The sequence below is a fragment of the Mauremys reevesii genome, linkage group 7 (assembly GCF_016161935.1).
Source record: "Mauremys reevesii isolate NIE-2019 linkage group 7, ASM1616193v1, whole genome shotgun sequence".
In the NCBI taxonomy this organism is placed as follows: domain Eukaryota; kingdom Metazoa; phylum Chordata; order Testudines; family Geoemydidae; genus Mauremys; species Mauremys reevesii.
In genome coordinates, this window is record NC_052629.1 from 75035966 (window position 1) to 75051896 (window position 15931).

The window sequence follows — 15931 nt, forward strand, 5'->3', positions numbered from 1 at the left end:
GGGATTGGGAGGAAGCAGGGGTCTGGGGCCAGGGGCTGGGAGTGAGCATGGGTCAGGGGCCACAGGCTGGGAAGGAGCAGCAGTCGGGGGCTGGGAGGGAGAAGGGTTTGGCATTCACGCAATGGGAGGGAGCTGGAACTGAGGGCTGAGCCAGGGACCCCTAAGCCAGGGAATTGTTGCAGGCAGAAGGCCACTGGCACCTTAGGCCAGAAGGACTGGATGCAGGAAACACATCAGGAAAATGCCTTGCCCCCAGCCGAAGCGGAAGCCGCTTCGGCTTCCGTCCCTGACCTCGACCCCCAACTGTGGCTGGGCTCCTGGCTCCCAGCCCCTGGGGGGGCAGAGACAGATTACAGTACAACTAAAGGGAGGGGGATTTGCAACAAATTAAGTTTGGGGGCCACTGCTTTAAATCTTGCTGTGTAAACATCTATCGGGGGAGGGGGCAGTAGCTCCATGGGGCTGCCCCAGAGCAGCACGGGGCCTGGGCTCTAAGCAGGGGCCTCTGGCTGATGGGCTGTAACACGTGCTGCTGCCATGCCAGGGCACCCCAGGACATAGGCATGGCGAGCTCAGGGAGTGGCATGGAGCAGGACAGCCCAGTGTGAGCCTGCAAACAGCCCTCCAGGGCAGGGTCAGCCCCAACCAGCTCCACAGCTCTGCCCTGTGGCCTTGCTGCCTTGCCGATGAAGGTGCCATGTCTACAGGCTATGCTATGCTGCTTGAACCACTGTTCTGGTCACAAGATCCCCACTCCCTGTCCAAAGCCAGAGATGAACCCAGGAATCCTGGCTCCCAACCACCACCCCCCAACCCACTAGAACACCCTCCCTCCACTCCCATCCCAGGGCAGGGACAGAACCCAGGAGTCCTGGTTCCAACATTCTAGCAAACATTTGTGTTTGCAGAAGGCAGGTTGTGCACTCTCCTGCTCGGCACACAGGACAACAGTCTACTGCTGCCGCAGGTGTGGGGAGCTCTGTGCTGTGTCTGTGAAGGGCCTTGCAGTCCCCTCAGCTCAGGGATCCCAGGCTGGCAACCAGATGGCAGGAGGGGCTTGTCAGAACTAAACCAACAGATTTTAAACGGAATTTAGGGTTATATACAAATATGCAAATTATTTGCCAAAATGCAAACTAGTTTATTGAGCGATTTGCATACACAGTGCCCCTCTTTTCCCCCAAAGGGGGCAGCCTGGTCCTCTGCCACCAGCTGGCCCTGCAATCTCAGCACACCCAGAGTGGGCATCCTCTGTGGGGACTGCCCAGAGATTCCAGCCGAGCACAGACCACCACCCATCAACTGCCTGTCCCCTCCGCTTAGGGTGACCAGATGTCCTGATTTTATAGGGACAGTCCTGATTTCTGGGTCTTTTTCTTATATAGGCTCCTATTACCCCCACCCCCTGTCCCAATTTTTCACACTTGCTGTCTGGTCACCCTACCTCCGCACCCCCACCCCGCATCCACACCCAGCCTCCACAGCCCCTGCCCACCCAGAGCTCTGCAAAGGCCTTTCCTCTCGCACATGCAGCACCCCCATGCGCCCACCCTAGCCCCACCCACAGCTCTGCAACTGTCTGTCCCCCCAGGCTCCCCCACACAAACCCCATGCTTACCCCAAGCCCCCACCCACCCAGAGCTCTGTAACTGACTGTCCTCCACGTGCCCACCCACGCAAAGCTCTGCAACTACCTGTCCCCCCGCACACACCCCCGCACACACACCCAGCCTCCGTCCACTCAGAATTCTGCAACTGCCTGCCCCCTTGGGCCCTCCTGCACCCCCCCACCAAACCTCTGCAACTGCCTGTCCCCAGTGCCCACCTCCCCAGTGCTCTGCAACGGGGCTGGGGGGCTGGTGCCCGCAATGCCCGGGGCTGGTGTGCCCATGGTGCTCTGGCTTGGGGGAGTGGATGCCCCTGGTGCCTGGGTTGCCCAGAGATGGAAGGACCGGGCCCCCACCGGGGCCCCTCGCGCCGTCTGGCCCCGGCCAGTCCCGGGGATGCCCCTAGCGGGCTCAGGCCCCCGCCGCCCCGGGAGTCACGTTACTGCGGCCTCCCATTGGCCCGGCCCGGCCCCTGGGTCGCGGGGAGACCGGGGCTCATTGGCTGCTCCGGGGCGGGGGCCGGGCCTGGGACAGCGAGCGCCTGGGATCCAGCTCGCAGCTCCGGGCCAGCGCCGAGCGCCGGGCTGGCGGGGCGCCCTGGGCTTCCTGCGCGCACCAGGGCTGCCCGCCTAGCGCCCCCCCGCCCGACATGCGCCGCGCCCGGCTGGACGCCTCCTCGGCCGCCTCCGGGCAGAAGTGGTGAGTGGCCAGACTCGGGGCGCGCTGGGCCCGGGAGGGCAGCGGGTCCGGCCGGGCAGCCTGGCTCCCCCTGGCAGCGGCGGGGCAGGGTGGGGCTAGACCGGGGAAGGGCGCTGAGGATGCAGGGCAGAGGCCAGGGACGTGCCTGGAGTACTGGGGCTCAGCTCTGCCCGGACCACGCGTGGCACCGCTGGGCTCGGTCGCCTGCCCGTGCTGGGCACATGCCAGCCCTGCCCGCTCCTGTGCCCAGAGCGGCACGCGGGGCCGAGCAACCCCAAGCGGGGCGTCACCAGGGTCAGGCCACAGTGTCGAGCCAGCCTCTGTGCTGGCCCAGAGCTACCCCCAGCCCCTGTGATTGGGCCTGCCCGGCTCTGGGACCTCCGGGACCCTAGCAGGGCCCAGATTGCCCCCAGCCCCCCTTCTGCTCTGCTAGCTTCGGGAGCTCCATGCCCAGGGACTCAGCCCGGCTCCAACCTTGCCCTCTCTGCATGGGGTGAGGAAGGGGCTGGCTGCCCACAGGGAGGTGGGCGCTGGGCTGCCCTGCCATGGGGTGGGGGGGCTGGGGACGTTGGTGGATGGCAAAGTGTGACCCGGTCGCAGTTACTGGCGGCTGGAGGAATCTCCGGCCATAACTTCAAAACGTGACCAGGGACTTGGGGACTGACATGAGAAGCCACAGGGGCCTGATTCCCCCCCATCCCCCGCCTGCCTCAGGGACCTGATCTCCTGTGTGACCCGGGTACAGGCCCCCTCCTCTCCCCCGGTGGCCTCAGGGGCCTGATCCCATGTGGCCTGGGCACTGCCCGCTGCTGGTCTCAGCCAGTGCTCTTCTGAAAATCTGGTTTTTGGCCCCAGGGTGGGTGGGCAGTGCTGGTGCAGGGCAGGGTCCCTGGAAAGGGTTGTGCACACACGCACACACACATCTCCGGGCACCCACATGCACTTTTACCCGCGCAGGGCAGCAGGCACGTGTGTTTTGTGTCCAGGGTTGGGTGGTCCCTGCAGGCAGGGGAGGAGCAGCAGGATTCCTCCTCTCACAGGCGGCTGACACAGGAAGCCATTTTTGTTGGTTTACATCTGATGTCAAGAAAGTGCTGATTGCCGAACAACTGGTTGCTGGGTGACAGGATAGTGATGTCAGAGCTGGGGGAGCCAATCCACCTGAGGGGATAGTGACATCAGAGCTGGAGGAGCCATTCCGCCCAAGGGGATGGTGACATTAGAGCTGGGGGAGCCAGTCCGCCCAAGGGGAAAGTGACATCAGAGCTGGGGGAGCCAATCCGCCCAAGCTGGCCTCAGTTCAGCCCTGACTGGCAGTGGCAGAGGTGCTGTTGGGCCCTGTCACTTGGGCCCATGTCTCCCTCCTGTAGGGACTGCCCTGGGCTAGGGCTGGGGCTAGGGCTAGGGCTGAACAGGCAGATCCTGTGGCTGTTCTGGAGCCCTGGCCATGGCCTCTGCTATGGGCGTGGGCCCCTGGCACTAGTCCTGCTGTCTCGGCCCGTGTGGGTCTGCACACTTGGCAGGGCAATTTCCCTGGCCCCTGGGGAGCATGTGGCCCTGATACCCTCAATGCCCCAGTTCAGGTTGGAGCTTTGACGGAGCCAGATGATAGATGGTTTCCATGGCATGTTGGATGCCAGGCTGCCAGGACCAGCTGCCCAAGCTACCCCCTGCAGGGCTGCGCTTGGCCGGGGCCTTAGCTGGTGTGACTCAGAAGAGCTGGGAGCAAATGAGAAAGGACCCGGCACTGCCTGCAGGGATCCTGGAGCTGGACATGCCCTGGGTCCATCCAGCCCCCCAGGACCCAGGGCAGTCTGCACACCCCATGCCTTGCAGCTCAGCTGCCCTCAGCCAGCAAGTGGGAGTCACCGACTCATTTCTAGGACAAAGGGACTGAGCCTGAGCCGTGGTGCTGTCGCTCACAGTCGGGGACACAAGGGTGGAGCCGTGGGGCGACTGGGTGAGCAGCCCCTCGTGGTGCAGTAGTGCAGGAGGTTTCCAGGGCTTGGGGCTGCAGCAGGCAGAGTGGCCGGGCTGCAAAATCCTGGAATTGCCAGAGTTTCCCTGCAGGAAGTGCAGCAACGCCCTCAGTCGGGGCGCGGAGGGGGAGGCGTGGTGGCTGGCAGGCAGGGTGGGATGTGGGGGTGGCTGGAAGCAGGAGAAGCCCCACCCCAAAGCACAGAGCTGGCAGCACTAGGGAGCCTCTCAGGCTGGGTTCGCCTTGTTAAGGCCCCAAATGCTTCTGCTCCCATGGCCTCCCCTTGGCAAGGCTCCTGGCACTCCAGCCCCGACATGTCCCTGCTGGTCACCTGCCACACAGTGCACTACTCTGTGTACCTGGTGGGGCTGGGAGTCAGGACTCCAGGGTTTGCTTCCCTGTTGTGGGCGGGAGTGGGGGCCAGTGGTTAGAGCCAGGCCAGGGAGTCCAGACTCGTGGGTTCAGTTCCCAGCTCTGGCACACTTGTGTGTGTCCGTGGGGCAACCCCAGCCCCGATGTTTGCCCAGCCGTCTGGGTGTGACTGCAGCGGTTGGTACTGACAAGGGGACCTGAGCAGGTCTCATCAGAGCGTGCCTGTTGGCGTGGCTGGTGCCCCATGTGTGCCTGGCCCTGGTGAGCAGTTCAGCTCCCTCCTCCCCAGTCCTGATGCCTGCCTTGGCTGTGTGGGACAGCTCCGATGGGCCCCAGAGCGCATGTCGCCCCGTGCTGTTGGCACGTCCCGGTGGAGTGTGGCCCGCGGCTGCCCAGGCCCTGGCTCATGGCCCTTCGCCAGTGGTACATGCCTGCCCTGAGGAATTCCCAGGGGTCGGTGGGAGCCAGGGTCCTTCCACACCACTCCGGGCCAGGCCCATGTGGTGCCCCTTCCCTCTGTCCCCCAGCGCTGGGCTCTCCTGGGCACCCAGCATCTCTGCCCAGGCCCAGCTTGTGTAACTCCAGCTGCCGTCTCTATTTGTCATGTCCCAGCGGCTGGGCTGGGGCTGGAGCTGGAGCTGCAGCTGCCGATGCGGCGGGGCGGCTGCTTGCTCACCCCGACATGCCGCAGCACGCGGAAGGGATGGGCCCACTCGGTGCAGGAGCAGCAGGAAAGTGGTGCCCTGGGGCTGGGTGCACGTCCGGGCAGCAGGGCCCTGCGTGTGCGGCTCCCCCTTGCAGCTCCACACCTAACCTGGGCAGACACTGCTGCAACCACAGAGACCACTGCTTGAGTGCCTAGCCGGACCCCCGCATCTCCCAGGGCAGCTCCTGTAGCTACCCAGAGAGAGGACAAGGACTCAGCCCCAGCTCTGGGGGCCCTGGGCCCAGCTGGGCTTGCTGCCCAGGAGCCCAGAGCCTGGTAAGTCGTCTGAGGGCTCCCCTGGGGGCTGAGTGACATGGGGATCAGAGCGGGGCTCCTTGCAGTCGGTGCTTGGTGAGCACGGGTGGTGGGGGATAGCATTTGTGTGGAGGTAGGGTGTTTCTGGGGGAGGGGGGGGGGAGGGGGGAGGGTGTGGGGGACGGTATGTAGGTGGTGGTGGGGTGTTTATGGGAGGTGTGGAGAAAGGCCAGAGGGTGTATGGGGGAAGGACATGGAGAGGGTGTATACAGGAAGGGGATGTGGGGCATGGTGTATATGAGGTTGTGGTTGCATATGGGGTATGTGGGGACAGTACGGGGGGGTGGATGGGTGTGTGTGGATGGAGGGTGTGGGGTGGCAGGGGGTGTATAGGGGCGTGTGGATGGGGGGCATGGGGTGGCAGGGTCAATGGGGGTGTGTGGAGATGGAGCGGGGATGGATGGGGAGCAGAGGGTGGATGGGGGGATGGGGATGGGGTGAGGGATGGATGGGGGCATGGGGTGGATGGGGAGTGTGTGGACCGGGCTTGGGTTGGATGGGGGCATGGGGGACGAGGGGATTGGGCGAAAGGTGAATGGGGGAAGGGGACAGGATGGGGTGGATGGGGGTGTGGGGTGGTAAAGGGTGGATGGGGGCATGAGTATGGGGTAGGGAGGTGGATGGTGGGCGTGGGGACAGGGCAGGGGTATGTGGGGTGGCATGTGGTGGATGGGGTGGGCACTCTGGTGTTCCATAGCCGGTCACTGGGGACAGGGTTGCTGCCATGGAACGACCTGGCCCGTGGGGCTGGGCCCTGCCCTTGTGCCCAGCTGATAATCCCTGAATGTCCATCCCATCCTGGCTCCTGCGGGGCTTGTTGCCATTGGGCCGGTGCTGGGAGAGCATTGGAGAGGACCAGGACCGCGGACAGGGTGACACGTGTTGGGATGGGGGAGACAGTGATGGGGCTGTTTGAGGCAGGGGATGGTAATGGGGCTTTTTGAGGGGACAGGGCTGTTGGAGGTGTTGGGATGGTCAAGGAGCTGATGGAGGCAGGGGACGGGGCTGTTGGGACAGGTGATTGGGGACGTCGCTGCAGGAGGCGGGGGATGGGGCTGTTGGAGGTGTCAGGCCCGGTGATAGGGTTGTTGGAGGCGGGGGACGAGGCAATTGGAGGTGTTGGGAGAGGTGATGGGAGACAGGGCTGATGGAGGTGGGGGATGGGGCTGTCGGGATGGGGGACAGGGCTGTTGGGAGGTGTTGGGATTGGTGATGGGTGACAGGGCTGTTGGGACATTGATGGGGCTGATGGAGGTGGGGGACGGGGCTGTCAGGACAGGGGACGGGGCAGTTGGTGTGGGGACGGGGCTGATGGAGGTGGGGGATGGGGCTGTTGGAGGTGTCAGAACGTGATGGGTGGCAGGGCTGTTGGGAGGACAGGGCTGTTGGAGATGAGGGATGGAGCTGTTAGGGGGATGGGACTGATGGAGGTGTCGGGATGGCTGGGGGGGTGGGGCTGTTGGAACGTTGATGGAGGTGTTGGGATGGGTGACGGGGCTGATGGAGCTGTTGGGATGAGTGATGGGTAATAGGGCTGTTGGGAAGACAGGGTTCTTGAGATGGGGCCGGGGCTAATGGATGTGGTGCATGGGGCTGTTGAAGGTGTCGGGACGGGTGATGGGTGACAGGGGTGTTGGGACATTGATGGGGCTGTTGGAGGTGTCTGGACGGGGTTGATGGAGGCAGGGGATGGGACTGTTGGAGGTGTTGGGATGAGTGATGGGGCTGTTAGGGAGATGGGGCTGTTGGGACGGTGACAGGGCTGATGGACGTGGGGGACTGGGCTGTTGGGTGACGGGAGACAAGGCTCCTGGGGAGACGGGGTTGTTGGAGGTGTCAGGACGGATGATGGGTGAAAGGGCTGTTGGGGGGATGGGACTGTTGGAGGTGTTGAGATGGGTGATGCGGACAGGGCTGTTGGGTGGACAGGGCTGTTAGGGGGATGGGCCGGCCATGCTGTGTGGGAGGGCAGCGATGACGTCACCATGTTCCTCTCCCCACAGTTGTGCCTGCGGGCAGCGGGGGACACGCTGCGGGACCAGATGCAGGGCATGATGCGGACTCTGCATGAGCTGAAGCGGGTGCCAGGCCCAGCTCCACAGCTGGGCCTCCCCAAGCCGGCGCCAGCTCTCCCCGGGCCCTGCTGGGAGAGGCCTGCAGAGAACCGGGCATCGGCTGTCTCAGAGGCAGACTCTGCCTGCTGCCTGGAGCTGGCGGAGGAGGAGGAGTGCGCGCCACCTGCTAGCGAGAGGAGCCTGGAGTTCGACTCGGGCTACTCGGAGGTGTCAGGGGGCACGTGGCGGGAGGAGGGACCAGTGCTGCGCAGGAACCCCCCGCCCTCCTGCCAGTGGGCACACAGGCTCTCCACAGGGGGCTTCCTCCGCAGCAGCCCTAGCCAGGTCCCTGGCTGGCGGGTCCGGCCCAAGTCCACCTCAGATGCCTGCCTGGAGCAGTGGCGGGTGCTGGAGCCGACGGAGACGCAGGACTGGACTGTGGCACTGCTCTCACAGAGCCGCAACCGGCAGCCGCTCGTGCTGGGTGATAACTGCTTTGCTGACCTGGTGGAGAACTGGATGGACCTGCCTGAGGAGAGTACACTGCCCCGCCGGCTGGCCAAGCCCCACAGCTTCTTGCTCAACCTCTCGGGCAATGTGCGGCGCAAGCTGGCCAGCCTGGCGCGCCCCAAGGGCCCAACTGCCCCCCAGCCTGGCCCCAAGCACCTTGGTGGGCGGGTGCAGGGACCCCTCTTCCACCAGTCACATGGCGACATTGCCAAGCTCACCATGGACTGCACCCGCTTCGCTGCCCTCCTGAACAGCCGCAGCCGGCAGCCAATCATCTGCAACGATATCATCGGCTACATTTAGCCCTGCCCTCAGCACATTCCTGTCCCAGCTCTGCATTTTTACCCAGCTATGTAAATAAACAAACAGCTTTTGTATGGAATGTGCGACCAGAGCCCATCGCTTGGGGGAGAGGGGGCAGCACTGGGCACGGCCGGAGACCGTCACTGGCCCAGTGTGCTCTTGTCCTCACCAGGGATTTTGTGCCAGCTTCACCTGGGTGGCTGCAGCCTGCACTGGAGCAGGGGAGGGAGCCTGGCTCACCTAGATGGTGCAAACGCAGTGCACGCACCCACACACACAGAATGATCAATGCACGCACACGTACTCCCCCACAGTGCACATGCATGCACTGCGTGCTGCACAATCATGCTGTATGCACAGGGCACACCCATTTAAATGCTGATTTTTTCCCCCCTTTTCCCTCGCCAGCTGCCAGGGAGCCGCCGGTGCGGGGGTGCCAACCTGTCCTGCCCCTGCCCACCTGAGGCTGCCATGCCCAGCTCCCATGGTTGAGGTGGCACCAGGCTGGGCCCCGATCTATGGCACAGAGTTGGTGCTGGTGCCAGACTGTCCTGAGACTAGGGGGTCCTTGAAACACCTCCAGCCAGGCCCCTCGCTGTCCCAGAGGCTGCCCAGGGAGTGGGGCTATTGAACCTGTTATGCCTCTCCCTATTTCAGCAGGAGAATTGCAGCAGGTGAGTTAACGGATGGAGGTACTGCCCAACCCCCCCCCAGAATGAGCAGTCCTCTGGTCCTACTGACAGGGGCAGGAGTTTATTAGCTGTAGGGGGGGGCGGGGGCAGGCCTCACTCCTAGGGCGCCCGTCTACATCCTGGGCTCTCCACTGCAAGGCCAGCGTCCCGCTGAGTATCTCAGGGGCCCTATAGCGTACAGCCGAACCCTTGCTGCCTGTCTGTGCCCAGGGAGGCACCTGGCAGCAGGCTTCACTCAGCCACAGGGCAGCCAAACATGCACGGGCGGTAAGACGTCGTCGTCCTGTTGGTCCTCACAGACCAGGTCCAGCACCAGGATCCGGGGGGGCGGCCAGGCTGCTCCAGGGGGGCCGCCCACCAGCTGCGTCAGTCTAGGGAAGGGAAAGGATGAATAAGCCATGGGACATCCAGCAGGAGCCAGGCCCGGTGTATGTGCCCAGAGGCTGTGCCAGTCAAACCCCTGGTGACCCTGCATCAGTGGAGACTTGGCAGTGCCACTGGGCACAGCCCTGGCTGGGGAGGGGGCTGGGGTCCAAGCACCCAAAGCCAGGTTTGAAGAGCCCCTTTGTGTGGGTGTCCAGCTGGCCTGCCCAGGGCAGCAGCCCAACCTCTGAGTGACTCCCCATGCCAGGCCTGCGGGGGTCGGTCCCTGCCCCTCGCCAGGCTCCCCTAGCCCCATCCACCCCGTGCTGAGCCTGGCCCCAGTCCTGCTCCTCACCGAGCCCAGGGCGCTGGCAGGGGTCTTTGGCTGGAGGAGCTCCCATGGCTAGGCCTGAGGGCAATGCCACCTGGCCCTCGGAGCCTCCCTGCTGAGCACAGCCAGCCAGGGGCCAGGCGGGGGTCCCGATGCAGGAAGCAGGATGTTTACCCAGTGGTCAGACTGGCTGGGAGCCAGTGATGCAGCTGTCGGAGGAGGGGGGAGCTGGAGTCCTGGTGAGTGGGGGAGGGGCAGTAGGGGGGAGAGCTGGAGCCCTGGATGGGGGGAGGGGCAGGGGGAGCTGGAGTCCTGGCGACTGGCAGGGGAGGGGCAGTGGGTTATGCAGGAGCTGGTAGCGGGGGGAACTGGTGCTGGACCCCAGGACCCCACTGGGGATGGGGGCTCATGGGAGGCCCATCAGTCCCCTGCAGAGCCAGCCCAGGGCCAGAGGGGAGCCGGCTGCCAGCCCAGATGCCCAGGACAATGCTTACCTGCGGGCGAGCTGTGCCTCACGTTTCTGCTTGGCCCAGAAGCTGGCATAGAGAATGGTCACCCCACACAGCACTGTGCGCACTGGCAGGCCATGCACCCCCTGTAAGGCAGGAGGGGCGACAGGAATGGAGCAGGTCAGTGCCAGGCCCAGCACTGGGCGCTGGCTTCCCATAGGATTTTGTGGAATAGGAAAAAAGGTGTAAGTGGGGGGTCTCCCCACCCCCACCACCAGGTCTCTCCCAAGCCCCAGATGAGGCTGTTTCCCCAGCCATTGGGTAGCATCAGTGGCTCCCCACAGCACAAGTCCCAGACTGGATGTGCCTGGACTAGGCCAGCACGCAGCGGGCTGTCTGGAGAAAGTGGGCCAGCCAAGACCTTCCCAAGCAGCCATGTCTGCAGTGGCCACCCCAGAGAGACCTGGCTAAAGGGTGGGTGAGAGCTGCGGGGGAGGTGAGTGCCTGCCCGGGGTGGGGGCAGACTGCCCAAGGCCCAGCCACTGCCTTTAGGCAGCGGGGACAGGGCTCAGGTCCCAGAGGGAAAGGGGGGGGTCAGCAGGATCTGGGGGGACACAGGCCTGTTCCCACAGCCCCACCCAGCCCAGGCTGTGGTGAGGGGGAGGAGGGGAGGGTCACCTGCAGCTGGTCCAGGAGCTCCTGCAGGGTCAGCTCCTCCCCGTGGGCACCAATCCCGGGCACCTCGACCCGATGCCAGCAGCTCCATGTCTTCTGGCCATACTGATAGGGACACAAGGGCAGGCTGATGTCAGCATGTGGTGGCACCTCCCTCCCCCACCTCTCTGTAGCCACCACAGGGCCAGGGAGCCAGATCTCCCCATCTTCTTTTCCACCCCTCCCCCTGAGTACCAGCTCTGTGCATGGCCATGTACACTGGCACTGCCCCTCAACAATGACACACGGGTCTCTCCCTGCTCTGCCCATTAATACAGGGCTGCGGGTCGTGAGGGGCACTGCCAGAGCTGGCAGGAGCTCAGGGCTGGGCTAGCAGGGGCTGTGGGTCGGGGGGCATTGCCAGAGCTGTGGGGGGAGCCTAGGGCTGGGCCAGCAGGGGCTGCGGGTCGGAGATGAGGGGCACCCAGGGGGGTGGGTTGTCTGGCCGGTCTCTTTTGAAATTCCCTCCTTTTCAGAATAATCAAAATCACCCCAGAACGTGAATTAGAAAATCCACATCCTGACAGTGGGGCCCAGAGCCTCCCTGGCCAATCCAGCACCCAGCCCACTTCCCCAATGCCTGTCCCAGTCCTGGCCTCTGGCTGGTGAGGGCGAGTGCAAATAGGACCCTGCATCCGAGGGGAAGCAGTGTTAGGGCATGGGGGCCATGCCCAGCCCTTCCACCCCCTCACATGGGGACGGGCAGGATGCAGAGGTCAGGGCAGGACATACGGCCTGGGGGTGGGAGTGGAGACACTGGAGGGGGAGGCACTGGAGCCCCTGGCTGGCCGGGCTGCCACAGAGGACAACCCACCTCCCCTGTGAGCATTGCCAAGGTGGGGGACTGGCGGCCCCTGCTGCCGTCTGTGCCGCCAGCGCTGCCAGCGCCAGGGGGGTCTGGGCTGCTGAGCTCTGGAGAGGCTGGGCTGGGCAGCCCTGCACAAAGCCCCATTGAGGCAGTGCTCCCCCCGCACACACACAATCAGTCATTTCTTCTGCCAAGCCCTGCGGATCTCTGCCCTGCACAGGACCCAGTCAGCTGGGGCTGGGGGCAGCTTTGACTGCCAACAAGCCAGGCCTTTCTGGGCAGCCCGGATGTGAGGAGAGCACACATGGCACACAAGGTCATCAAAAGGGAGATATGTGGAGTGCCTGGGGGGTGGGGGCAGGAGTTCACTGGCTCGGCCCTGGCATGGCTCATCCCCCCAACCCAGGGCCAGCATCGCCCCAGCTGGTCCCACCCTGGGCTGCAGAGATCTAGGGGGCAGCATGGTCACCCCAGCCACCTCCTGCACCACAACCGGCCAGCCCACAGCACTTCCCCCAGCCTCACAGCTTCGCTCCCAGGCCTAGTGCCCATGCTGCTCAGCGCCAGCCCCAGGGCAAGCCAGACCTCTGCCCCTCCCCTGCTGGGCTCTCTGCTCAGCCTTCCAGCAGGGCCCCACTGTGCCAAGTCCCAGCGCCCTGCTCCTGGCCACTCTGCTGCCCTTCAGGCAGTGAGCTCATGGTAAGGAAACTGAGGCGCAGAGGCTGCAGGACCTGAGAAAACCCTTGCAGCAAGCCTGGCAGAGCTGAGCATGGCCCCTGGCTGGGCAGCTGGGGCTGGGGTGGGTGTGCTGGGAGCAGAACAGCCTGACCATTTGCTGCAGCTGGCCCTGACCATTTGCTCTTGCCAAGTGCTGCGGTGGCTCCATGGGGCAGCGGGACTCCACCCCTTCTCACCTGGGTGGGACAAGGCATTAGCACCTGGCTGCTCCCCCCGCCCATCCCCTTCGCCACCTGCAGCCTGAGAGCCTGGCAGAGTTAACACTGTGCCTGCCATGGCACAGCTCCTCCTCTGGCCCCCACACGGAGCTGGGGGCCCTGCCTATGTGGGCACTGCCCCACATCCCCTCAGCCCAGCCTGGGAGATGCCAGCTGTGCCCCAGGAGCTCAGAGCACAGGCCTGGGCCCAGAACTCCTGGGTTCAAGTCCTGCCTGATGCTGCCCCGTTGGATGAACCTGGAGCAGCCCATCTGCTCCCAGCACCTCAGGTCCCCTCTGGGAAAGGGGCTGATGCTCCCACGGGGGCTGGCAGGAGACTGTTCTACTCTTGCCAGCCTGCGCCCCCCTTCCTGCTCCGAAGGGCAGCAGGGCGCTGACCCGGACGTCTCCGCTCCTCCGCACATTGAGCCAGAGCTGGAAGCCAGCCTCTGCCCCTGCTGCCCTTGGCCTGCTCTCCTGCCAGCCCCTGTGTGCTGGAGCCATGGCCCCACTGGTCTCCCAGCCAGGGAAGGGCTCCCCCAAGGCGTCCAGGCCTTAAGAGGGGCTCTGGACCGCCTTGGGCTGCAGCTTGGAGCGCTCAGCAGGGGGTGAATGTCAGGGACTGGGCCAGCATGGACGGGGTGCTCTGCAGCAGGGTGTGGGGAAGGGGGTTCTCCCTGGCCCACAGGGCCAGCCCCCTTGCCCCTGTAGGGGGTGCTCTCTTTGCCCACGCTGGGACCAGCCCACAACCCCATTGCACCCCAGGCCCAGGAGCTGCGGTGTTGCTGTTGTGTTGCCAGGGTCCTGGCCAGGCTGTGGGATGCCCTGCTCCTTGTGGGGGGTGGGGGGTAAGGGCTGTGGGGTGCACTGCTAGGGGAGGGCTGCAGGAGGGCAAGTGCAGGCCGGGAGCTGAGCTAGCTGCGTTAGTGGAGATACATTGAGAGACACATGCCTGGTGCCTCCTCTTCCCCGTCGCCCCAGCCAGCCTGGCTCCCCTTCCCCCGCCCCCACAGGCAGCCTGGCTTCATCCGCGCTTCCTGTGCAGCAGGAAACTTGCCTCCTCCCCCTGACACATGGTCCCAATTTAGGGCCCTGCCTTCCCCTCCCCCCGCTCCCCATCTGCTGCTCAAGCGGAGTGTCAGGCCTGCAGAGGGGAGCAGAGCGGGGGTGCCCGTCCCAGATGGGGAAGAAGAATGTGGAGGGTGTCCATCACAGGCTGGTGGGGCGAAGAGCTGGGAGGGTACCCGTCCCAGGCCGGGGAGAAGCCAGGCATTGGCACACAGCCGGGATGGGAGCAGATGCTGGGTGGCGCTGGCAGGGGGACAGCTAGAGATGGGCAGGGGCTCCATGCTGAGCACCCAAACTTGGGATGGGATGGCCCCTGTCCCCCTGGCTCCACAGATGGCCTCTCCCCACCATGCCCCACAGACAGATGGCTCCTGCCCCCAACCCCATAGTAACAGGTCCCGTGCTCTGCACACAGGCCCCTGCTGCCCCATTGCTCCCCACACCTCTGCTGCATCCCCTGCTGCCCTACAGCCCCCCGCTGCCCCACAGTTCTGCCTGCTCCCCCAACTGCCCCACTGCCCAACAGCTCTGCCTGTTCTCCCCACTGACCTACAGACCCCCACTGATCCCCTTGCTTTGCCTATCCCCCCACTGCCCCACAGCTCTGCCTGCTCCCCCCGCTGCCCTACAGCCCCCCACTGCTCCCTACAGCTGTCTGCTTCACCCGCTGCCCCACAGCTCCATCTGCTCCACCTCCTGCCTTACAGCCTCCCACTGCCCTACAGCTCTGCCTGCTCCCCCACACTGCCCTACAGCCCACCACTGCCCCACAGCTAAGCCTGCTCCCCCCACTGCCCCACAACTCTACCTGCTCCCTGCACTGCCCCACAGCCCCTCCACTGATCCCCTCAGCTCTTCCTGCCCCCCCACTGCCCTACAACCCCTTGCTGTCCCACAGCTCTGCCTGCTCCCCCCACTGCCTCAGAGCCCCCCAGTGACCCACAGCTCTGCTTGCTCCCCACACTTCCCCACAGCCCACTGCTCTGCCTGCTCCACCCGATGCCCTACAGCCCCCACTGTCCCACAGCTCAGCCTGCTCCCCCCACTGCCCCACAGCACCTCCACTGATCCCCACAGCTCTTCCTGCTCCTCTTTCTGCCCTACAGCCCCTTGCTGCTCCACAGCTCTGTCTGCTCCCCACACAGCCCCCCGCTGATCTCCACAGCTCTGTCTGCTCCCCCCTCTGCCATACAGCCCCCCACTGCCCCATATCTCTGCCTGCTCCTACTGCTTCCCTATAGACCCGCTGCCCCACATATCTGATGCTCCCCCCACTGCCCCAAAGCCCCCCACTGATTCCCACAGCTCTACCTGCTCCCCTCACTGCCCTACAGCCCCTGACTGATCCCCACAGCTGTCTCCTCCCCACGCTGCCACACAGCCCCCCGCTGATCCCCAAACCTCAGCTTGCTCCCCCCTCTGCCCTATAGCCCCTGCTGCCCCACAGCTCAGCCTGCTCCCCTGTCTGCCCTACAACTCCACACTGATCTCCACAGTTCTGCCTGTTCCCAACGCTACTCCACAGCCCTTCATTGCCACCGAGCTCTGATGCTCCCCCCTCTGGACTACAAAACCCCGCTGCCCCACTGATCAGCCTGTTCCCCGCTGCCATACAGCACCCTGTATGGGCACTGATCCCCAAAGTTCAGCCTGCTCCCCCGTCTGCCCTACAGCCCCCACTGCCCGATATCTCTGCCTGTACCCACTGCTTCCCTATAGACCCCGCTGCCCCACATATCTGATGCTCCCAACACTACCCTAAAGCCCCCCACTGATCGTCACAACTCTGCCTGTCCCACCTTTGCACTACAGCCCCACACAGTCCCACAGGTCTGCCTGCTCCCCCCACTGCCCCAGAGCCTCCCATAGTCCCCTACAGCTCTACCTGCTCTCCCTCTGCCCTACAGCCCCCCCACTGCCCCACAGCTCTGCCTTCCCCCTAATGCCCTACAGCCTCCCAACTGTTCCCCACCACTCATCCTGCTCCCTCCGCTGCCCCACAGACCCCCAGTGCCCCACAACTCTGC

The 15931-nt window shown here is 64.6% G+C and overlaps 1 protein-coding gene across 10 annotated transcripts in view; it reads right to left on the reverse strand.

The window, feature by feature from the left end:
* Positions 1 to 9290: 9290 nt before the first annotated feature.
* UBA7 (ubiquitin like modifier activating enzyme 7) overlaps positions 9291 to 15931 on the reverse strand; it is a 49529-nt gene continuing 42888 nt past the window's right edge. For all 10 annotated transcript variants that reach the window (XM_039547689.1, XM_039547692.1, XM_039547690.1 and 7 more), the window contains 3 exons: positions 11058 to 11159; positions 10425 to 10525; positions 9291 to 9607 (listed from right to left, as the gene is read on the reverse strand). In XM_039547689.1, the coding sequence (XP_039403623.1) occupies positions 9472 to 9607; positions 10425 to 10525; positions 11058 to 11159 (339 nt within the window). In that variant the 3' untranslated portion in view covers positions 9291 to 9471. The remainder of the gene's footprint in view (positions 9608 to 10424; positions 10526 to 11057; positions 11160 to 15931) is intronic.